Source organism: Balaenoptera acutorostrata, chromosome 5, assembly GCF_949987535.1.
Source record: "Balaenoptera acutorostrata chromosome 5, mBalAcu1.1, whole genome shotgun sequence".
Lineage (NCBI taxonomy): Eukaryota > Metazoa > Chordata > Mammalia > Artiodactyla > Balaenopteridae > Balaenoptera > Balaenoptera acutorostrata.
Window position 1 is genome coordinate 67,612,054 of NC_080068.1, and position 15,766 is coordinate 67,627,819.

The 15,766-nt window shown below is 39.5% G+C and overlaps 1 protein-coding gene across 2 annotated transcripts in view; it reads left to right on the forward strand.

Moving 5' to 3' along the window:
- Positions 1-4,314: 4,314 nt before the first annotated feature.
- Positions 4,315-15,766, forward strand: part of NMU (neuromedin U) — a 41,263-nt gene continuing 29,811 nt past the window's right edge. The window contains exon 1 of one of the 2 annotated variants that reach the window (XM_057547192.1): positions 4,315-4,615. In XM_057547192.1, the coding sequence (XP_057403175.1) occupies positions 4,507-4,615 (109 nt within the window). In that variant the 5' untranslated portion in view covers positions 4,315-4,506. The remainder of the gene's footprint in view (positions 4,616-15,766) is intronic. The other variant, XM_007168438.2, reaches the window with a different exon arrangement.

Genomic DNA, 15,766 nt, shown 5'->3' on the forward strand with positions numbered 1-15,766 from the left:
TAACAGTTACATCAAAGTGACTATTAAGACCAACATTCTCCATCTGGGTTTTATGAAGTATATATTTTCTGCCCTGAAAAAATTAGTTAATGACTATAGCATGATACAGACATGTCATTGATACAGACATGTCTTAGGTGAATGCCTTCACAAAGTTCTAGAGGAGGATTTCATAGTTACCAAGAACATCCAGGACTGTTATTTGTTAAATAACAATATTTGTTATTTTGTACTGTTATTTGTTAAATAACAAAATTTGTTATTTTGTACTGTTATTTGTTAAATAACAAAATTTGGATATTTAATGCCAAAAATAGACAAATTTTTCTTGTGCTAAATTGCAGAGGCTGCCACCATCCTCTGCCACAGGTCATCATCATTGTATCTGGCCTGAACTTCTTTCTTTTTTTTTTTTAATTGAGATGTAATTAACATACCATAAAATTTATCCTTTTAAAGTGTACACTTCAATGATTTTTACTATATTCACATCATCACTGTATAATTCCAGAATACTTTTTATCACCCTAAAAGGAATGCCCCTAAAAGGAATCCTCTATTCTTATTAGCAGTCACTCTTCTTTCTTCCCAGCCTCTGGAAACTACTGATCTATTTTCTGTCTGTATGGAGTTGCCTCTTCTGGATATTACGTATAAATGGGATCATGCCATTTGAAACCTTTTGTGTCTGACTTCTTTCACTTAGCATAATGTTTTCAAGGTTCATCCATGTTATAGCATGCATCAGTACTTCCTCCAGTTTTATGGCTCTGGTGTGGACTTCTACCATGTTCTCCCTGCTTCTACTGGGGTCCTCCACAGTCTGTTCTCCACTGAAGCCAGGGTGATGTTTTGCAAATGTAAATTGAATCATCTCACTCTTCTACTTAAAATCCTTCAGAGACTTCCCATTTTACTTAGAGAAAAAAAACTGAACTCCTTCCCATGGTCTCTAAGACCTTTCAGTGATCAGGACTCTACCCTGCCTACTTCCCAACATCAGCTCCCCATATTCCACTTACTCACTCTGTACCAGTTCTGTGCCAGTTACACTGGCTTCCTTCTGCTCCTGGAAACTTCAGGCTTGCATTTCTTTCAGTTTCTGCCTCAGGGCCTTTGCGCTTGATGGTCCCATTGCCTGAGGCTCTTTTTTCACAGAACTTTCTGGTTTCTTCTTATCTTTCAGGGCCTTTCATATCATCCCCTCAGAGAGGCAACCCTAGATAATCCTGTGTCAAGTATCTTTCCCCCAACTCCCAGTCACCTTCTGTCATTTCATTACCCTGTTTTCTTTATAGCATTTACTACTATCTGAAATTGTTCTGTTTTGTTTACTTGCTTATTATCTACCTCTCCTTGAAAATCTGTCAACTCCATGAAGGCAGAGACTTTAACTGACTTGGTCTCTGCTATATCCCAAGCTTCTAGAATGGAGCCTAGAAGGTGCTCAATTAATATTTGAAGGAATGCATGGCTATCTTGCCTAGAACTCCTAAATCTTCCAGATCTTGCCCTACTCTCAGCTCCTAAAACTGGGTCTCTTTATTAGACTTTACTAGACTTAGCTGTTGCCAACTACTGCCTGCCTGAGTTTCCATCTGTTGCTGACTCTCCCATTCTCCTGACATTCAACCATCCTCCCCTTCCTAATGCTCTCCATGATGACTTTTCTAGATACCCCTGTCACAAGCTAGCAGGTCTCACTAATCTGTAGGTCCATGATCTAATTGAGTCTTCATTCTTATAGGTTGTAAACAGAAAGCACAGTCCAGTTGCCAATTTGCAAGAGATAAATAGGTGAGAGGAATCAGCATGGTACCAAGAATCAAACTTTCAGTCTTGAACAGAGTAAGTAGGAATGCATTAGATGCCGCACTATACCTGGTGGTATATACTGATGTATAAGCTCATGTTAGATGAATGTGAGCTACATACAGATTAGAATGTTTCTAACTAAATTGTTAAGCCTCCACTGTAGAGATCTGGGATCTTGCTTCTTTGGAATATTTGGACAAAAGGGAACCTTGGGAATCAGCTTCTTCCCATTTAGTCATTTGTGGAATTCCACACCCCACCCCCGCCCCACTTAGCTCCTAGGTAAATAAAGTGTCTATTTTCCCTCATTGCCTCGTCCATCTTCTCTTATCATCCAAGTCACACAATAGCACCACCATTTGTCTGCAAGTCTTTTCTTAAGCATTTCTTCAAAATAACAACTCATATACAGTGAGTAAAAGGAAAAGCCCTATATAGGGAGGAAATAGTTGCCACACAGTTAACCAACAAAAGCTCCAGATGCATAAAGCATTTCTATAATGGGTAAGAAAAAAGCTAACAACCCAAAGGGGAAGAATGGGAAAAAGAGATAAATGGACATTTCACTGAAGAGAAAACAATAATGGCCAATACATTTGTGAAAAGATACTCATCCTCATTAGTAGTGGGAATTGCAAATTAAATCCACAATGAGATACCACACCCACCAGGGTGGCAAAGGTTTTTGCAAGGATGTGCAGCAATGGAAACTTCATGCACTGCTAGTGAAGTGTAAATTGGTACAACACATTGGAAAACAATCCAGAGTTTAACTAGATATCCCTATGACCTAATAACTCTATTCCTAGGTATATAACTCAGAAAACTCTTACATATGTGCACCAAGGGCCATGTACAGGCACATCCAGAGCAGCCTGATTCATGCAGGAAAAAACCTTGTAATACACAAGTCATTTCTTTTCCTGACCTGCTGGGGGTATAAAAGCATCGAGCCCCCTATTTCCAGGTTTTTCTCTTCTCACTGACATCTCACCCCACACAAGTGGCTGAGACTAGTGATCTTTCACAGCGCCGCCAGGAGACACAAGGAAGGCAACGGGAAACCAGAGGATTCTTCCCCCGCCAACATCCTTATTTCATTTACATTCTTTGCACTACTTTTTTACTACTTTGGGCATAAATCAAGGTACACACAATCTTGACTCAAATCTATTCTCATCCATCTTTGAACCTGGACCAGACTCTATAATCTGTCCTTGCTCACATGCTTTAGGGGTACAAGGAACTTTAAAGTGGTAGGCATTATTTTTTCACTTTATCTATCAGGGTTACTCTCTTGCCTCTCTGTATTTCTGACAGAGCACCATCCCAATGGGCCTTGTAATATAGCTATTTGAGTGTGGGTTTGGGGTCCTTTATTAAATTGTAATTTCCTTTGGGAAGATTACTAAATGTTGTATCCTTAAGGACATGTCTTGCCTATGGTGGGTTGCACAGTGCATGTCTGATACATTAAAATCCCTGATTTAGAGGAGATGCACCTTCAGAGAGTAGAATGGCCAGCGGCTCCCTCACATGCTGATACCCTTAGATTGTTTAATATCTCTAAGCATCATCAAATGAGAATCATAATACTTTTATATCCCAGAGCTACTGTGCATTTTAAATGAAATAGCATGGGAAAGTGCCTGACATAAAGATGTCTCTTAAGAAATGTTAATGTACTTCCTTTTCTACCCTTTCCTCAGCGTTCCCTTCAAAAGGAGGTCAAATAAGATCCGTCTTCCAACTTTCTGGAGAAAGAAATTAAAACTATCAGCTGATGCCCTGGAGGAGGCTGCTTCGTGGATGTTTCCGCTTAGGAAGGAAAGTATGGAGAGGGATAGCAGAAGTCAGGTCACTCTGGAAATCAGAATGCAACAGCCAGGGAGTGACAGCAGGGAAATGCATAGAAAATGGAGTTACCTTAGGACTGGAATTCCACAGGACAGCCAGAGACCTTCTAGAACTGTTAGAAATGTAATGTGGTCAAGCCTCAGCAGCCCTTTCTTCTTAACCGTCTCTAACAGACAACCGCTTTTCCCTAAAAGGTCTCAGACCAGGTGGGAATTTGGGGAACACCACCACCATGAACCTGTGTTGCTCTAATATGCCCCGGGCGTTGGGCCAGGGGCTGAGGATGAGCAAGGGAGCAGAACAGAGGTGCTTTGCACCTAGGTGGTTACTGGAGCGCTGGGACAGGAGGGAGGGGCAGAGAAGGCTTCCCGGGGAGGATGCATAAGGGGCGTCCCAGGCAGAGCGTCGCCACCGTCCGGTGTAAAAACCGGCATCCCAGACTCTTCGGGCCGCCTGGCTTGCCATTTCCCTCCAGCTCCCATTCATTGCTTCCAAAGAAGGGAAGGGACTTTCCTCATTTTAATTCCATTCTCCTCTATCCCAGAGACCCTAGGGCGGGGGCGACGAAAATGAGTGGTACTCTGAGTCAGAAACTTGTGAAGGGGGCGCGGGAGCCGGCAGCGGGTTGGGAGTGACGCGAGGGAGGCCGGGGGCGGGGAGGTGACGCGCGCGGGGACCTCGCCGCCTCAGCCCACGTGTCCGCGAGATTTAAAAGTTGGCAGAGCGCGGGTGGGTCAGTCTGGCGGCCGAACCTGGCGAACAGCGCGCCAGGGACGCAGAGGCTTAGCCAGAGCATCGCTTGGAGCGCGGGCTGGTGCAGTGCAGGGTCCCGGGATGCTGCGAGCCGCGAGCCGCCGCCCCGGGCCGCCCCCCGGTCAGGTGGCCGCTGCGTCCCCTCTCCTGCTGCTACTACTGCTGTCTTGTTGCGCGGACACCTGCGGAGGTAAGCCGACCCCGCGCCTCCCAGGGCACCCGCGCCATCGCCTGGTCCCGCGCCGCTCCTCCCCGCTGTGATCGCCGCGCTCTCTTCCCTCGCTTTCTTGCCTCTTCTCTTGGCTTCTGGGATTTGCCACCCCCTCGTGCCGCAGGGCTCCCCAGGTTCTCGCTCTTAATCACAGGAGCGGGTCGGCGCCCCAGGGCAGCCAGCGGCGCAGGTGCCAGTGGCCGGGCTCGAGCGCGGACCTGGGCCTGGCCTAAATCCCCAGGCGGGGCAGCCTGAGGTCGGTGGAAACTTGTAGGGCTCCCTCGGGTAATGGGAGTTAAAACAGTGAAAATGAAAATGCTTTTCCTTTGACTGCAATCACTGGAGGGGATTGACGGTGAAGCAAAACTAGAGTAGGTTTGATACTTCCCCTGCTGATGCGAGGTCAACTTGCAAAGTGCTCAGCTTCCTTGGTGAGTGATCTGTTCAGATAATCCCGAGCAATAACATGCCCCGTTCTGGCCGTATCGAAGGGGAAAGAGTCAGCTCTGTGCCTCGTAGGTTTTCAGGGACCAGATCAGGAAAAGGAATAGAGGCCTTCTTACAATGCGGAGTTGGAGAAGCAAATGTGCAAGCTGGGCTTTCAGTCAGTGCTACAGCTAAAGCCAGTGAAGGCAGATGTGGTTTGATAACAGTAGGGACTTCCTGAGCTTCGCTTAGAGGAAAGGTGTGGGAAAAGCAAAAGCAAGGTCAGGAAGGGGTGTCTGAAGCTTGGGAGACAGTGTAGAGCAGATGCAACTTGTTCCAGTGGAGAGATCACTTCCCTGTTCCCTTAAGGTTACCTTTCCAGGTACCTTGAGGGGACCATCCCTCATCTCCCAGCTCTGAGCCAGGGCCCCTCCAGCGCCAGCCACTGACCTACTAAGATCATGAATTTTCTAGCTTCTCAGCAGGTCTTCTTAGTTTCCCTCTGCTCTCCTTCCTGTCAGTAGGATAAACGAGGGCTGACTGTTTCATCATTGCTCAGAATGTTAGGGACTTGAAACCATAACTGTGGGGACCTTTCTTAGCATGTAGCCCAGCCCTCAGTTAGAGGTGGGGGAACTGAAACTATTATTCTTTTCCTAATTTTTTTTTTTTTTTTTTGCTGTCCTTTCATTGTTTTCCCCCTTTCCTTAAGGAATTGGAGATGTAGGGAGGTGGGGACACCCGTGCTTGAAAAGTAAGGTAATTTGGCTATGAAATCTAAGCAGTCAGAAGCTAGGAGACCTAAACCTTCTCCATCACATATTCAGCAGTGCTACAGCATGACTTATGCAAAGTAATATTAATCTTTTTCAGTTTTAAATTTGTTATTGGTAAAATTAGTTTGGTAATTTTTATCTACCTTATTAAGGAAGAAGATAATCATAGTTTAATTTTTTTCCTCTGTAAAGCAAATGTACTTTCCATGCATGTTACGTACTATATGCTTGCAGTGATTTTTGCATCAGTGGGAGGTAACTTCTTTTTGGGGGGGGGAGGCAGGGAAATTTTCAGGCTTCCGGTGATTGAGCAGAAACTATAGAAAGCAGCAGCTCATTTCTAAAAAAGGCAAGTCTTGGGTTTTATTTTCAAAAGAGCATATCATGTGGTTGACCAGTCATCTCATAAATATCCCCAATATTTCTCAAGCAAAGGGATGAGATACCTCTTTCCCTACTACCCTTTTCTGTCTTCTTTCCCCTTCAGATCTGCTCTTGATACCAAAAAATTAATCTTATCTCTCTAAAAAATGTGATGGGGAGGGAAGAGGGTGAATTTATCCTAGTATGATCTGCCCTGGTGATCTGCCCTAGTCCTGAGCCCCTAAAGATAGCACTGGAGGGGAAGCATGACATACATAAGCAAAACTGGGAGATAATCTACCAAGATTAATCATTACGCAACATGCAAGTGGATGTATTGAAAAACAACAAAGCAAATGCCACAACGCCAGAGGAAAAAAAATCTTGTCAATAAGTGCAACATCCTTGGCAAAAATGAGTTAGCAGAGCACAAAATAGCAATGGGAAGATAAAGGACCAGCCACAGATTCAGTGGCTGGAAATGGTTTACTATTCAGAGAACATTAAAATAAAGGACATTTCCTGAAAGAGGGGCACATCTGTATATCTGCAACAAACTGTCACTTGATGTGGCCTCTGACAATAAGTGATCAAGCGCCCAAGACTAAATTAAGAAGCGTCTTTTCCTACTCAGACCCCTATTCATGGAATAATTCTTAAAATTCAGTCAGCAGTAACAGTTTCTGACTTCCAAACACTACACTAGTTAAGTACTAGCAATGAGAAAAGAAAATTGATACCACTTTTAAAATAATCAAGTCTGTTTTTCTTTCTCTTACACATGGTATATTTACAGATCACAGGTTGTCTATCCATATTATTTGCATTAGTTAGATTGTACAGTATAAGACTAAAGATTTCACTTAACTAGATAGTGTGAAGTATAAATATCTTGAAACTGATCAAAAACAATGCAGTTTTTAGGCTGTAGATGACAGTGGCACTGTCCCTGACAATACTTGGGAAAGTATCTAGTATGGCTATTTGATTAGTATAAATCCCACATCTGGGGTATCTTGCGAGGAAAATCACATCAACGTTAGTTAACAAATAGACAAAGGGGGAAAATTTTTCCCTTATGTTTGGAATTCAGTCATAGGATATTAATGGTTTTCTATAAATTATAGATAAACATTTTGAAATTTTGGCTTCTCTAACCTTTTTACCCTGAGACTGTGTTTTGTGTAAGAGCCACAGAGTACCCCTTTTTGATTATATAAGTGCTTGGGACTAGGTTAGACATAATGGCAATTTTGGTGTGGCCCATGCTAGCTTCGGGACATGGAAGGAGGCAAACTCTCCATGCTCTTGGTAAGGCAGTGGGGAGGGGGAGCTTCCACTTTTACTGGAGGATGGGGGTTCGTCAGGAGAAGAAATAATATGAAACTGTATTCTTTAAACAGGAATGCCCTGTCAAACAGAGATTAACCATGGTATCTTGAGTGGAGAAATCAGAAGTACAGGCAGGTGAAGACTGAATCCAACAAGTGGAATTCCTTGTGTATTTCCCTGCATCATACTTGACTCTGGTTCTCATCAATCAAATACTGCTCTCTCCCTCCATTCCTCTTTCTTTTACCTTCCTATTTTTCAAAGCTGTGCACTCTTAGTAAAAACGGATGAGTAATGCATCCAAGCTGTAAGGAATGGGCCTATGGATTTTAGATTTTTTTCATGACAACATTTGTATCCCCCTTTTGGAAATATTCAGACTTGTTAGAAAGGTTACACCTAAAATGTTTATTTGAGGTCCCTAGTTCTGTCAAATAAGAGGCATCCTCTGTTTCTACAATGCGGCGCTCACTCCCCCTGGCTATTCACTGTTATTCATGCACCAGCAGCATCGGTATCACCGGGAAGCTTGCTAGGAATGCAGACTCTTGGGCCTGTCCCCCAGTGACTGAATCAGAAGCTCATTTAAGTAAGATCACCAGGTGTTTTGCATGAAAATTTGAGAAGCACAGCTTTATCCCTTCCTGAAAACAGAATCAGCTCAGAGTAATACCCACCAGACAACAGTGACTTTGGGATATACATTTGTGCTAGGGTGGGAAATATTTAATTGAGAAGTGTGTAAGTTCATTTGTCCACCTTGAATAGCTGTCCCATGAAAGGGGATTCAAACAAATCAACTCTCTACTATGGACTACATGACCCCTGTAAGTTACTTCTATTGCTGGGTACAGATAATGTAGCTAAATACTATTACTATTATTACAACATAGATTAAATACTAGCACAAATTTTTGTGCACTCAAGGCAAGATTTACCTGAAAAGTGGTAGAATTAGAAAAAAACAATCTGCCAGGATTTGGAGTCTGGTTTGAAATCTGCTTCTGCTATGTATATATTTTGGTGATCTTAGACAAATTACTTAATCTTTCCTTCCTTCAATTTCCTCATCTTGAAATGGGAATAAGTAGAAGAGCTAACTTAAAAGGTTGGTATGAAGGTTAAAGGACATGATACATTTTATTTTATTTTATTTTATTATTATTATTTTTTTTACTTCTACAGACAAGTTTATTGACCTAGATTGAACATTTTAGAAAAACATTTTCTAAATGTTTACTGTAATGTATAGTTAATTTTCCCAATGGTAGTTAACCCTGGATTTTACAACTAAGCCTATAATTTTGTTACCAAATGTAATGAAAAGCTTTTAAAACCCTTTAACAATCAATGGTATAAGGTTCACATTCTCCTGAATATATAAATTTGCTATAATTCACTTCTACTGATAAAGTTTGTATTGTTTCTAAGAGACCTTAACTTTTTATTTTCTGGAACATATTATCATTAGTCACAAATAGTCTTATTTTTTTCTGGTGATAAGAATGAATAGCAGGAGCAGCATTTGTGAAACCAAATCTAATATGAAACTGACTCTTTCTTGTGAGTAAATTTGAATTTTGAAACAGTAAAACAATAAGGTTTAATATAAAGCAAAATAAATTTTTTATGTTTATGATCTGCCAATTTCCCAGAAAAAGTTTTGTGGTGACTTTAGTTATATACCAGATACATTAAAATCACCAATGGACAACACATCTTTTATTCAGGTGCCATCTGAAAGTTTTAAAAATTTGTTGACTTAATATCACTGAACTGTCCACTTTAAAATGGTTAAAATGATAAATTTTCTGTTTTGTGTATTTTACCACAATTTTTTAAAAATGTGTTGTTTGACGATTTTTAGGTTTTATAAAGGTATTGTATTAGCATAACAATGAAAAATTTAAAAGACTGTCTCTAATCTCATTACCCTATCAAGCAATATTTACATTTTTATTTTCTCTTCCTGTTGTCTAAAAACATAATTCCACATAGCTTCAATATAATTTTCCATTCTTATCTTTTCATACTAAATTTAAATTTTATGATTCATAGTTATAATTTTTAACATTGTATTCACAAGGTTTCATTGAGTTGGTCTTTTTTTTTTTCAAGGTAACAGTAGTGTTTTATTTTTTTTAAATTGCACACATGTCTATAAACCTAATAAATAGGTTTTCTCTATTTTTTTTTTATACAGCAGGTTCTTATTAGTCATCAATTTTATGCACATCAGTGTATACATGTCAATCCCAATCGCCCAATTCATCCCACCACCACCACACCCCCAGCCGCTTTCCCACCTTGGTGTCCATACATTTGTTCTCTACATCAGTGTCACTATTTCTGCCCTGCAAACCAGTCCATCTGTACCATTTTCTAGGTTCCACATGTATGCGTTAATATACGATATTTGTTTTTCTCTTTCTGACTTACTTCACTCTGTATGACAGTCTCTAGATCCATCCACGTCTCAACAAATGACCCAATTTCGTTCCTTTTTAATGGCTGAGTAATATTCCATTGTATATATGTACCACATCTCCTTTATCCATTCATCTGTCAATGGGCATTTAGGTTGCTTCCATGACCTGACTATTGTAAATAGTGCTGCAATGAACATTGGGGTGCATGTGTCTTTTTGAATTGTGGTTTTCTCTGGGTATATGCCCAGTAGTGGGATTGCTGGGTCATATGGTAGTTCTATTTTTAGTTTTTTAAGGAACCTCCATACTGTTCTCCATAGTGGCTCTATCAGTTTACATTCCCACCAACAGTGTAGGAGGGTTCCCTTTTCTCCACACCCTCTCCAGCATTTGTTGTTTGTAGATTTTCTGATGAAGCCCATTCTAACTGGTGTGAGGTGATACCTCATTGTAGTTTTGATTTGCATTTCTCTAATAATTAGTGATGCTGAGCAGCTTTTCATGTGCTTCTTGGCCATCTGTATGTCTTCTTTGGAGAAATGTCTATTTAGGTCTTCTGCCCATTTTTGGATTGGGTTGTTTGTTTTTTTTAATATTGAGCTGCATGAGCTGTTTATATATTTTGGAGATTAATCCTTTGTCCGTTGATTCCTTTGCAAATATTTTGTCCCATTCTGAGAGTTGTCTTTTCGTCTTGTTTATGGTTTCCTTTGCTGTGCAAAAGCTTTGAAGTTTCATTAGGTCCCATTTGTTTATTTTTGTTTTTATTTCCATTACTCTAGGAGGTGGATCACAAAAGATCTTGCTGTGATTTATGTCAAAGAGTGTTCTTCCTATGTTTTCCTCTAAGACTTTGATAGTGTCTGGCCTTACATTTAGGTCTCTAATCCATTTTGAGTTTATTTTTGTGTATTGTGTTAGGGAGTGTTCTAATTTCATTATTTTACATGTAGCTGTCCAGTTTTCCCAGCACCACTTATTGAAGAGACAGTCTTTTCTCCATTGTATATCCTTGCCTCATTTGTCATAGGTTAGTTGACCATAGGTGCGTGGGTTTATCTCTGGGCTTTCTATCTTGTTCCATTGATCTATGTTTCTGTTTTTGTGCCAGTACCATATTGTCTTGATTACTGTAGCTTTGTAGTATAGTCTGAAGTCAGGGAGTCTGATTCCTCCAGCTCCGTTTTTTTCCCTCAAGACCGCTTTGGCTATTCGGGGTCTTTTGTGTCTCCATACAAATTTTAAGATTTTTTGTTCTAGTTCCGTAAAAAATGCCATTGGTAATTTGATAGGGATTGCGTTGAATCTGTAGATTGCTTTGGGTGGTATAGTCATTTTCACAATATTGATTCTTCCAATCCAAGAACATGGTGTATCTCTCCATCTGTTGGTATCTAACATCTGTTGGTCTTTAATTTCTTTCATCAGTGTCTTATAGTTTTCTGCATACAGGTCTTTTGTCTCCCTAGGTAGGTTTATTCCTAGGTATTTTATTCTTTTTGTTGCAGTGGCAAATGGGAGTGTTTCCTTAATTTCTCTTTCAGATTTTTCATCATTAGTGTATAGGAATGCAAGAGATTTCTGTGCGTTAATTTTGTCTCCTGCTACTTTACCAAATTCATTGATTAGCTCTAGTAGTTTTTTGATGGCATCTTTAGGATTCTCTATGTGTAGTATCATAAAGGACATGATACATTTTAATGCTTAGCATAGAGCTTGGCATCAAGTAACTGCTCAATCAGTATTAGTAGGTGCTATCTTTATTTTTAAAAACTTCTCTATTTTTTTAATTATTTGATTTAGGTGTGGTTGAAATCTTAGACAAATTTATAGTCTTCTACTAAAGGATGTTTTCTTGATTTTAGTAAAGGTAAATGTATACATATAAAGAAAACCAGTAATTACATTTAATATTTATAATTTATATAGCATGAATTAGAAAATTAAACCCATGAAGAAAATATTATTTTGGAGGATGTAGGCTAGTTAAAATTTTACTTCAATAATAATTAAGGCCTTACCAAGTAATTCGTTTTTAAAAAATCTTGATTGAGATACAGTTTATGTACAATAAAATTTATCTCTTTTAAGTATACAACTCAGTGATTTTTTTTTAACATCTTTATTGGAGTATAATTGCTTTATAATGTTGTGCTAGTTTCTGCTGTATAACAAAGCAAATCAGCTATAAGTATACATATATCCCCATATGCCTTCCCTCTTGCGTCTCCCTCCCACCCTCCCTATCCCACCCCTCTAGGTGGTCACAAAGCACTAAGCTGATCTCCCTGTGCTATGTGGCTGCTTCCCACTAGCTATCTGTTTTACATTTGGTAGTGTATATACGTCAATGCCACTCTCTCACTTTGTCCCAGTTTACCCTTCCCCTTCCCCGTGTCCTCAAGTCCATTCTCCACGTCTGCGTCTTTATTCTTGTCCTGCCCCTAGGTTCTCAAAACCATTTTTTTTTTTAAGATTCCATATATATGTGTTAGCATATGGTATTTGTTTTTCTCTTTCTGACTTACTTCACTCTGTATGACAGTCTCTAGGTCCATCCACCTCACTACAAATAACTCCGTTTCATTTCATTTTATGGCTAAGAAATATTCCATTGTATATATGTAGTACATCTTCTTCATCCATTCGTCTGTCTGTGGACATTTAGGTTGCTTCCATGACCTGGCTATTGTAAATAGTGCTGCAATGAACATTGTGGTACATGTCTCTTTTTGAATTATGGTTTTCTCTGGGTATATGCCCAGGAGTGGGATTGCTGGGTCATATGGTAGTTCTATTTTTAGTTTTCTCAGGAACCTCCATACTGTTCTCCATAGTGGCTGTATCAATTTACATTCCCGCCAGCAGTGCAGGAGGGTTCCCTTTTCTCCACACCCGCTCCAGCATGTATTGTTTGTAGATTTTTTGATGAGGGCCATTCTGACTGGTGTGAGGTGATACCTCATTGTAGTTTTGATTTGCATTTCTCTAATGATTAGTGATGTTGAGCATTCTTTCATGTGTTTGTTGGCAACCTGTATATCTTCTTTGGAGAAATGTCTATTTAGGTCTTCTGCCCATTTTTAGATTGGGTTGTTTTTTTGATATTGAGCTGCATGAGCTGCTTGTATAGTTTGGAGATTAATCCTTTGTCAGTTGCTTCATTTGCAAATATTTTCTCCCATTCTGAGAGGTTTCTTTTCATCTTGTTTATGGTTTCCATTGCTGTGCAAAAGCTTTTAAGTTTCCTTAGGTCCCATTTGTTTATTTTTGTTTTTATTTCCATTTCTCTAGGAGGTGGGTTAAAAAGTATCTTACTCTGATTTATGTCATAGAGTGTTCTGCCTATGTTTTCCTCTAAGACGTTGATAGTGTCTGCCCTTACATTTAGGTCTTTAATCCATTTTGAGTTTATTTCTGTGTACAGTGTTAGGGAGTGTTCTAATTTCATTCTGTTACATGTAGCTGTCCAGTTTTCCCAGCACCACTTATTGAAGAGACTGTCTTTTCTCCATTGTATATTCTTGCCTCCTTTATCAAAGATAAGGTGACCATATGTGCATGGGTTTATCTCTGGGCTTTCTAGCCTATTCCATTAATCTATATTTCTGTTTTTGTGCCAGTATCATACTGTCTTGATAACTGTAGCTTTGTAGTATAGTCTGAAGTCAGGGAGCCTGATTCCTCCAGCTCCGTTTTTCTTTCTCAAGATTGCTTTAGCTATTCGGGGTCTTTTGTGTTTCCATACAAATTGTGAAATTTTTTGTTCTAGTTCTGTGAAAAATGCCATTAGTAGTTTCATAGAGATTGCACTGAATCTGTAGATTGCTTTGGGTAGTATAGTCATTTTCACAATGTTGATTCTTCCAATACAAGAACATGGTATATCTCTCCATCTGTTGGTATCGTCTTTAATTTCTTTCATCAGTGTCTTATAGTTTTCTGCATACAGGTCTTCTGTCTCCCTAGGTAGGTTTATTCCTAGGTATTTTATTCCTTTTGTTGCAGTGGTAAATGGGAGTGTTTCCTTAATTTCTCTTTCAGATTTTTCATCATTAGTGTATAGGAATGCAAGAGATTTATGTGCATTAATTTTGTATCCTGCTACTTTACCAAATTCATTGATTAGCTCTATTAGTTTTCTGGTAGCATCTTTAGGATTCTCTATTTATAGTATTGTCATCTGCAAACAGTGACAGCTTTACTTCTTCTTTTCTGATTTGGATTCCTTTTATTTCTTTTTCTTCTCTGATTGCTGCGGCTAAAACTTCCAAACCTATGTTGAATAACAGTGGTGAGAGTGGGCAACCTTGTCTTATTCCTGATCCTAGTGGAAATGGTTTTAGTTTTTCACCATTGAGAATGATGTTGGCTGTGGGTTTGTCATATATGGCCTTTATTATGTTGCAACTCAGTGATTTTTAAGTAGACTTAAGGAGTTGGGCAGTCATTTGCCTATTAATGTTTTCTTTAATGTATTGATTTGAAAGAGTTCTATATTATAAGGATATTTACCATCACATTTTATTAAATATGTTTCATACATTTTGGGAGTTTTCATTTGTCTTTTTTTTTTTTTTTTTTTAAAGGATTTTCTTATTTATTTATTTATTTATTTATTTTTGGCTGTGTTGGGTCTTCGGTTCGTGCGAGGGCTTTCTCCAGTTGCGGCAAGCGGGGGCCACTCTTCATCGCGGTGCGGGGACCGCTCTTCATCGCGGTGCGCGGGCCTTTCTCTATCGCGGCCCCTCCCGTCGCGGGGCACAGGCTCCAGACGCGCAGGCTCAGCAATTGTGGCTCACGGGCCCAGCTGCTCCGTGGCATGTGGGATCTTCCCAGACCAGGGCTCGAACCCGTGTCCCCTGCATTAGCAGGCAGATTCTCAACCACTGCGCCACCAGGGAAGCCCTCATTTGTCTTTTAATTTAAATTAATTTGCGATTTATGGTAAAATAAGTTAGGATGAAGGTGGTCAAAAGGTACAAACTTCCAGTTATAAGATGAATAAGTACTAGGGATGTAACATACAACATGATGACTGTAGTGAACACTGCTCTGTGGTATATTTGAAAGTTAAGACAGTATATTCTGAGAGTTCTCATCACAAGGAAAAAAAACTTTTTTTTTTTTTTGGGTATCTATATGAGGTGATGGATATTAACTAAATTTATTGTGATAATCATTTCACAATATCTGTAAGTCAAATCATTATGCTGTATACCTTAAACTTATTCAGTGCTGTATGTCAATTACATCTTCGTAAAACTGGGAAGAAAAGAAACAGAAGAAAAAAAAGATCCTCACTCATCATAGTTAATGTGCTACAACATCATACCATTTACATAAATTTTATCTGATACTTCATCATCCAAATTCTATTTCAGGATCACACTAGCAATACCCTGGAGGCATTGTCTTACTTGAAAAATGTTATTTCAGTTAGTTGAATATCATTCTTTACAAGATTTAAGTCAAACAAGGTCCAGCACTATATCCAAACCAAAATAGATGTGTCTGTAATAAATTTCTGCCCCTGCATTATTCATACATAGTGGCATAGATGATTCTTCAAGCGTTCTGAATTAAGTACAATGGATTTCTCACTTTTTTATGTTCTGTCGTATAAGCCTTTTTGTACTTTTACTTCTCCTTAACAAATAAAGTGTTGTTTCATCTCCACCAAAAAAAAAAAAAAAAAGTTGTGCAGCTATCACAACAATACAATTTTCCATCACCCCCCAAAGATCTGTTATGTCCATTTGCAGTCAATCTGCATTCCTACCCTCAGCCCCAAGCAACCACTA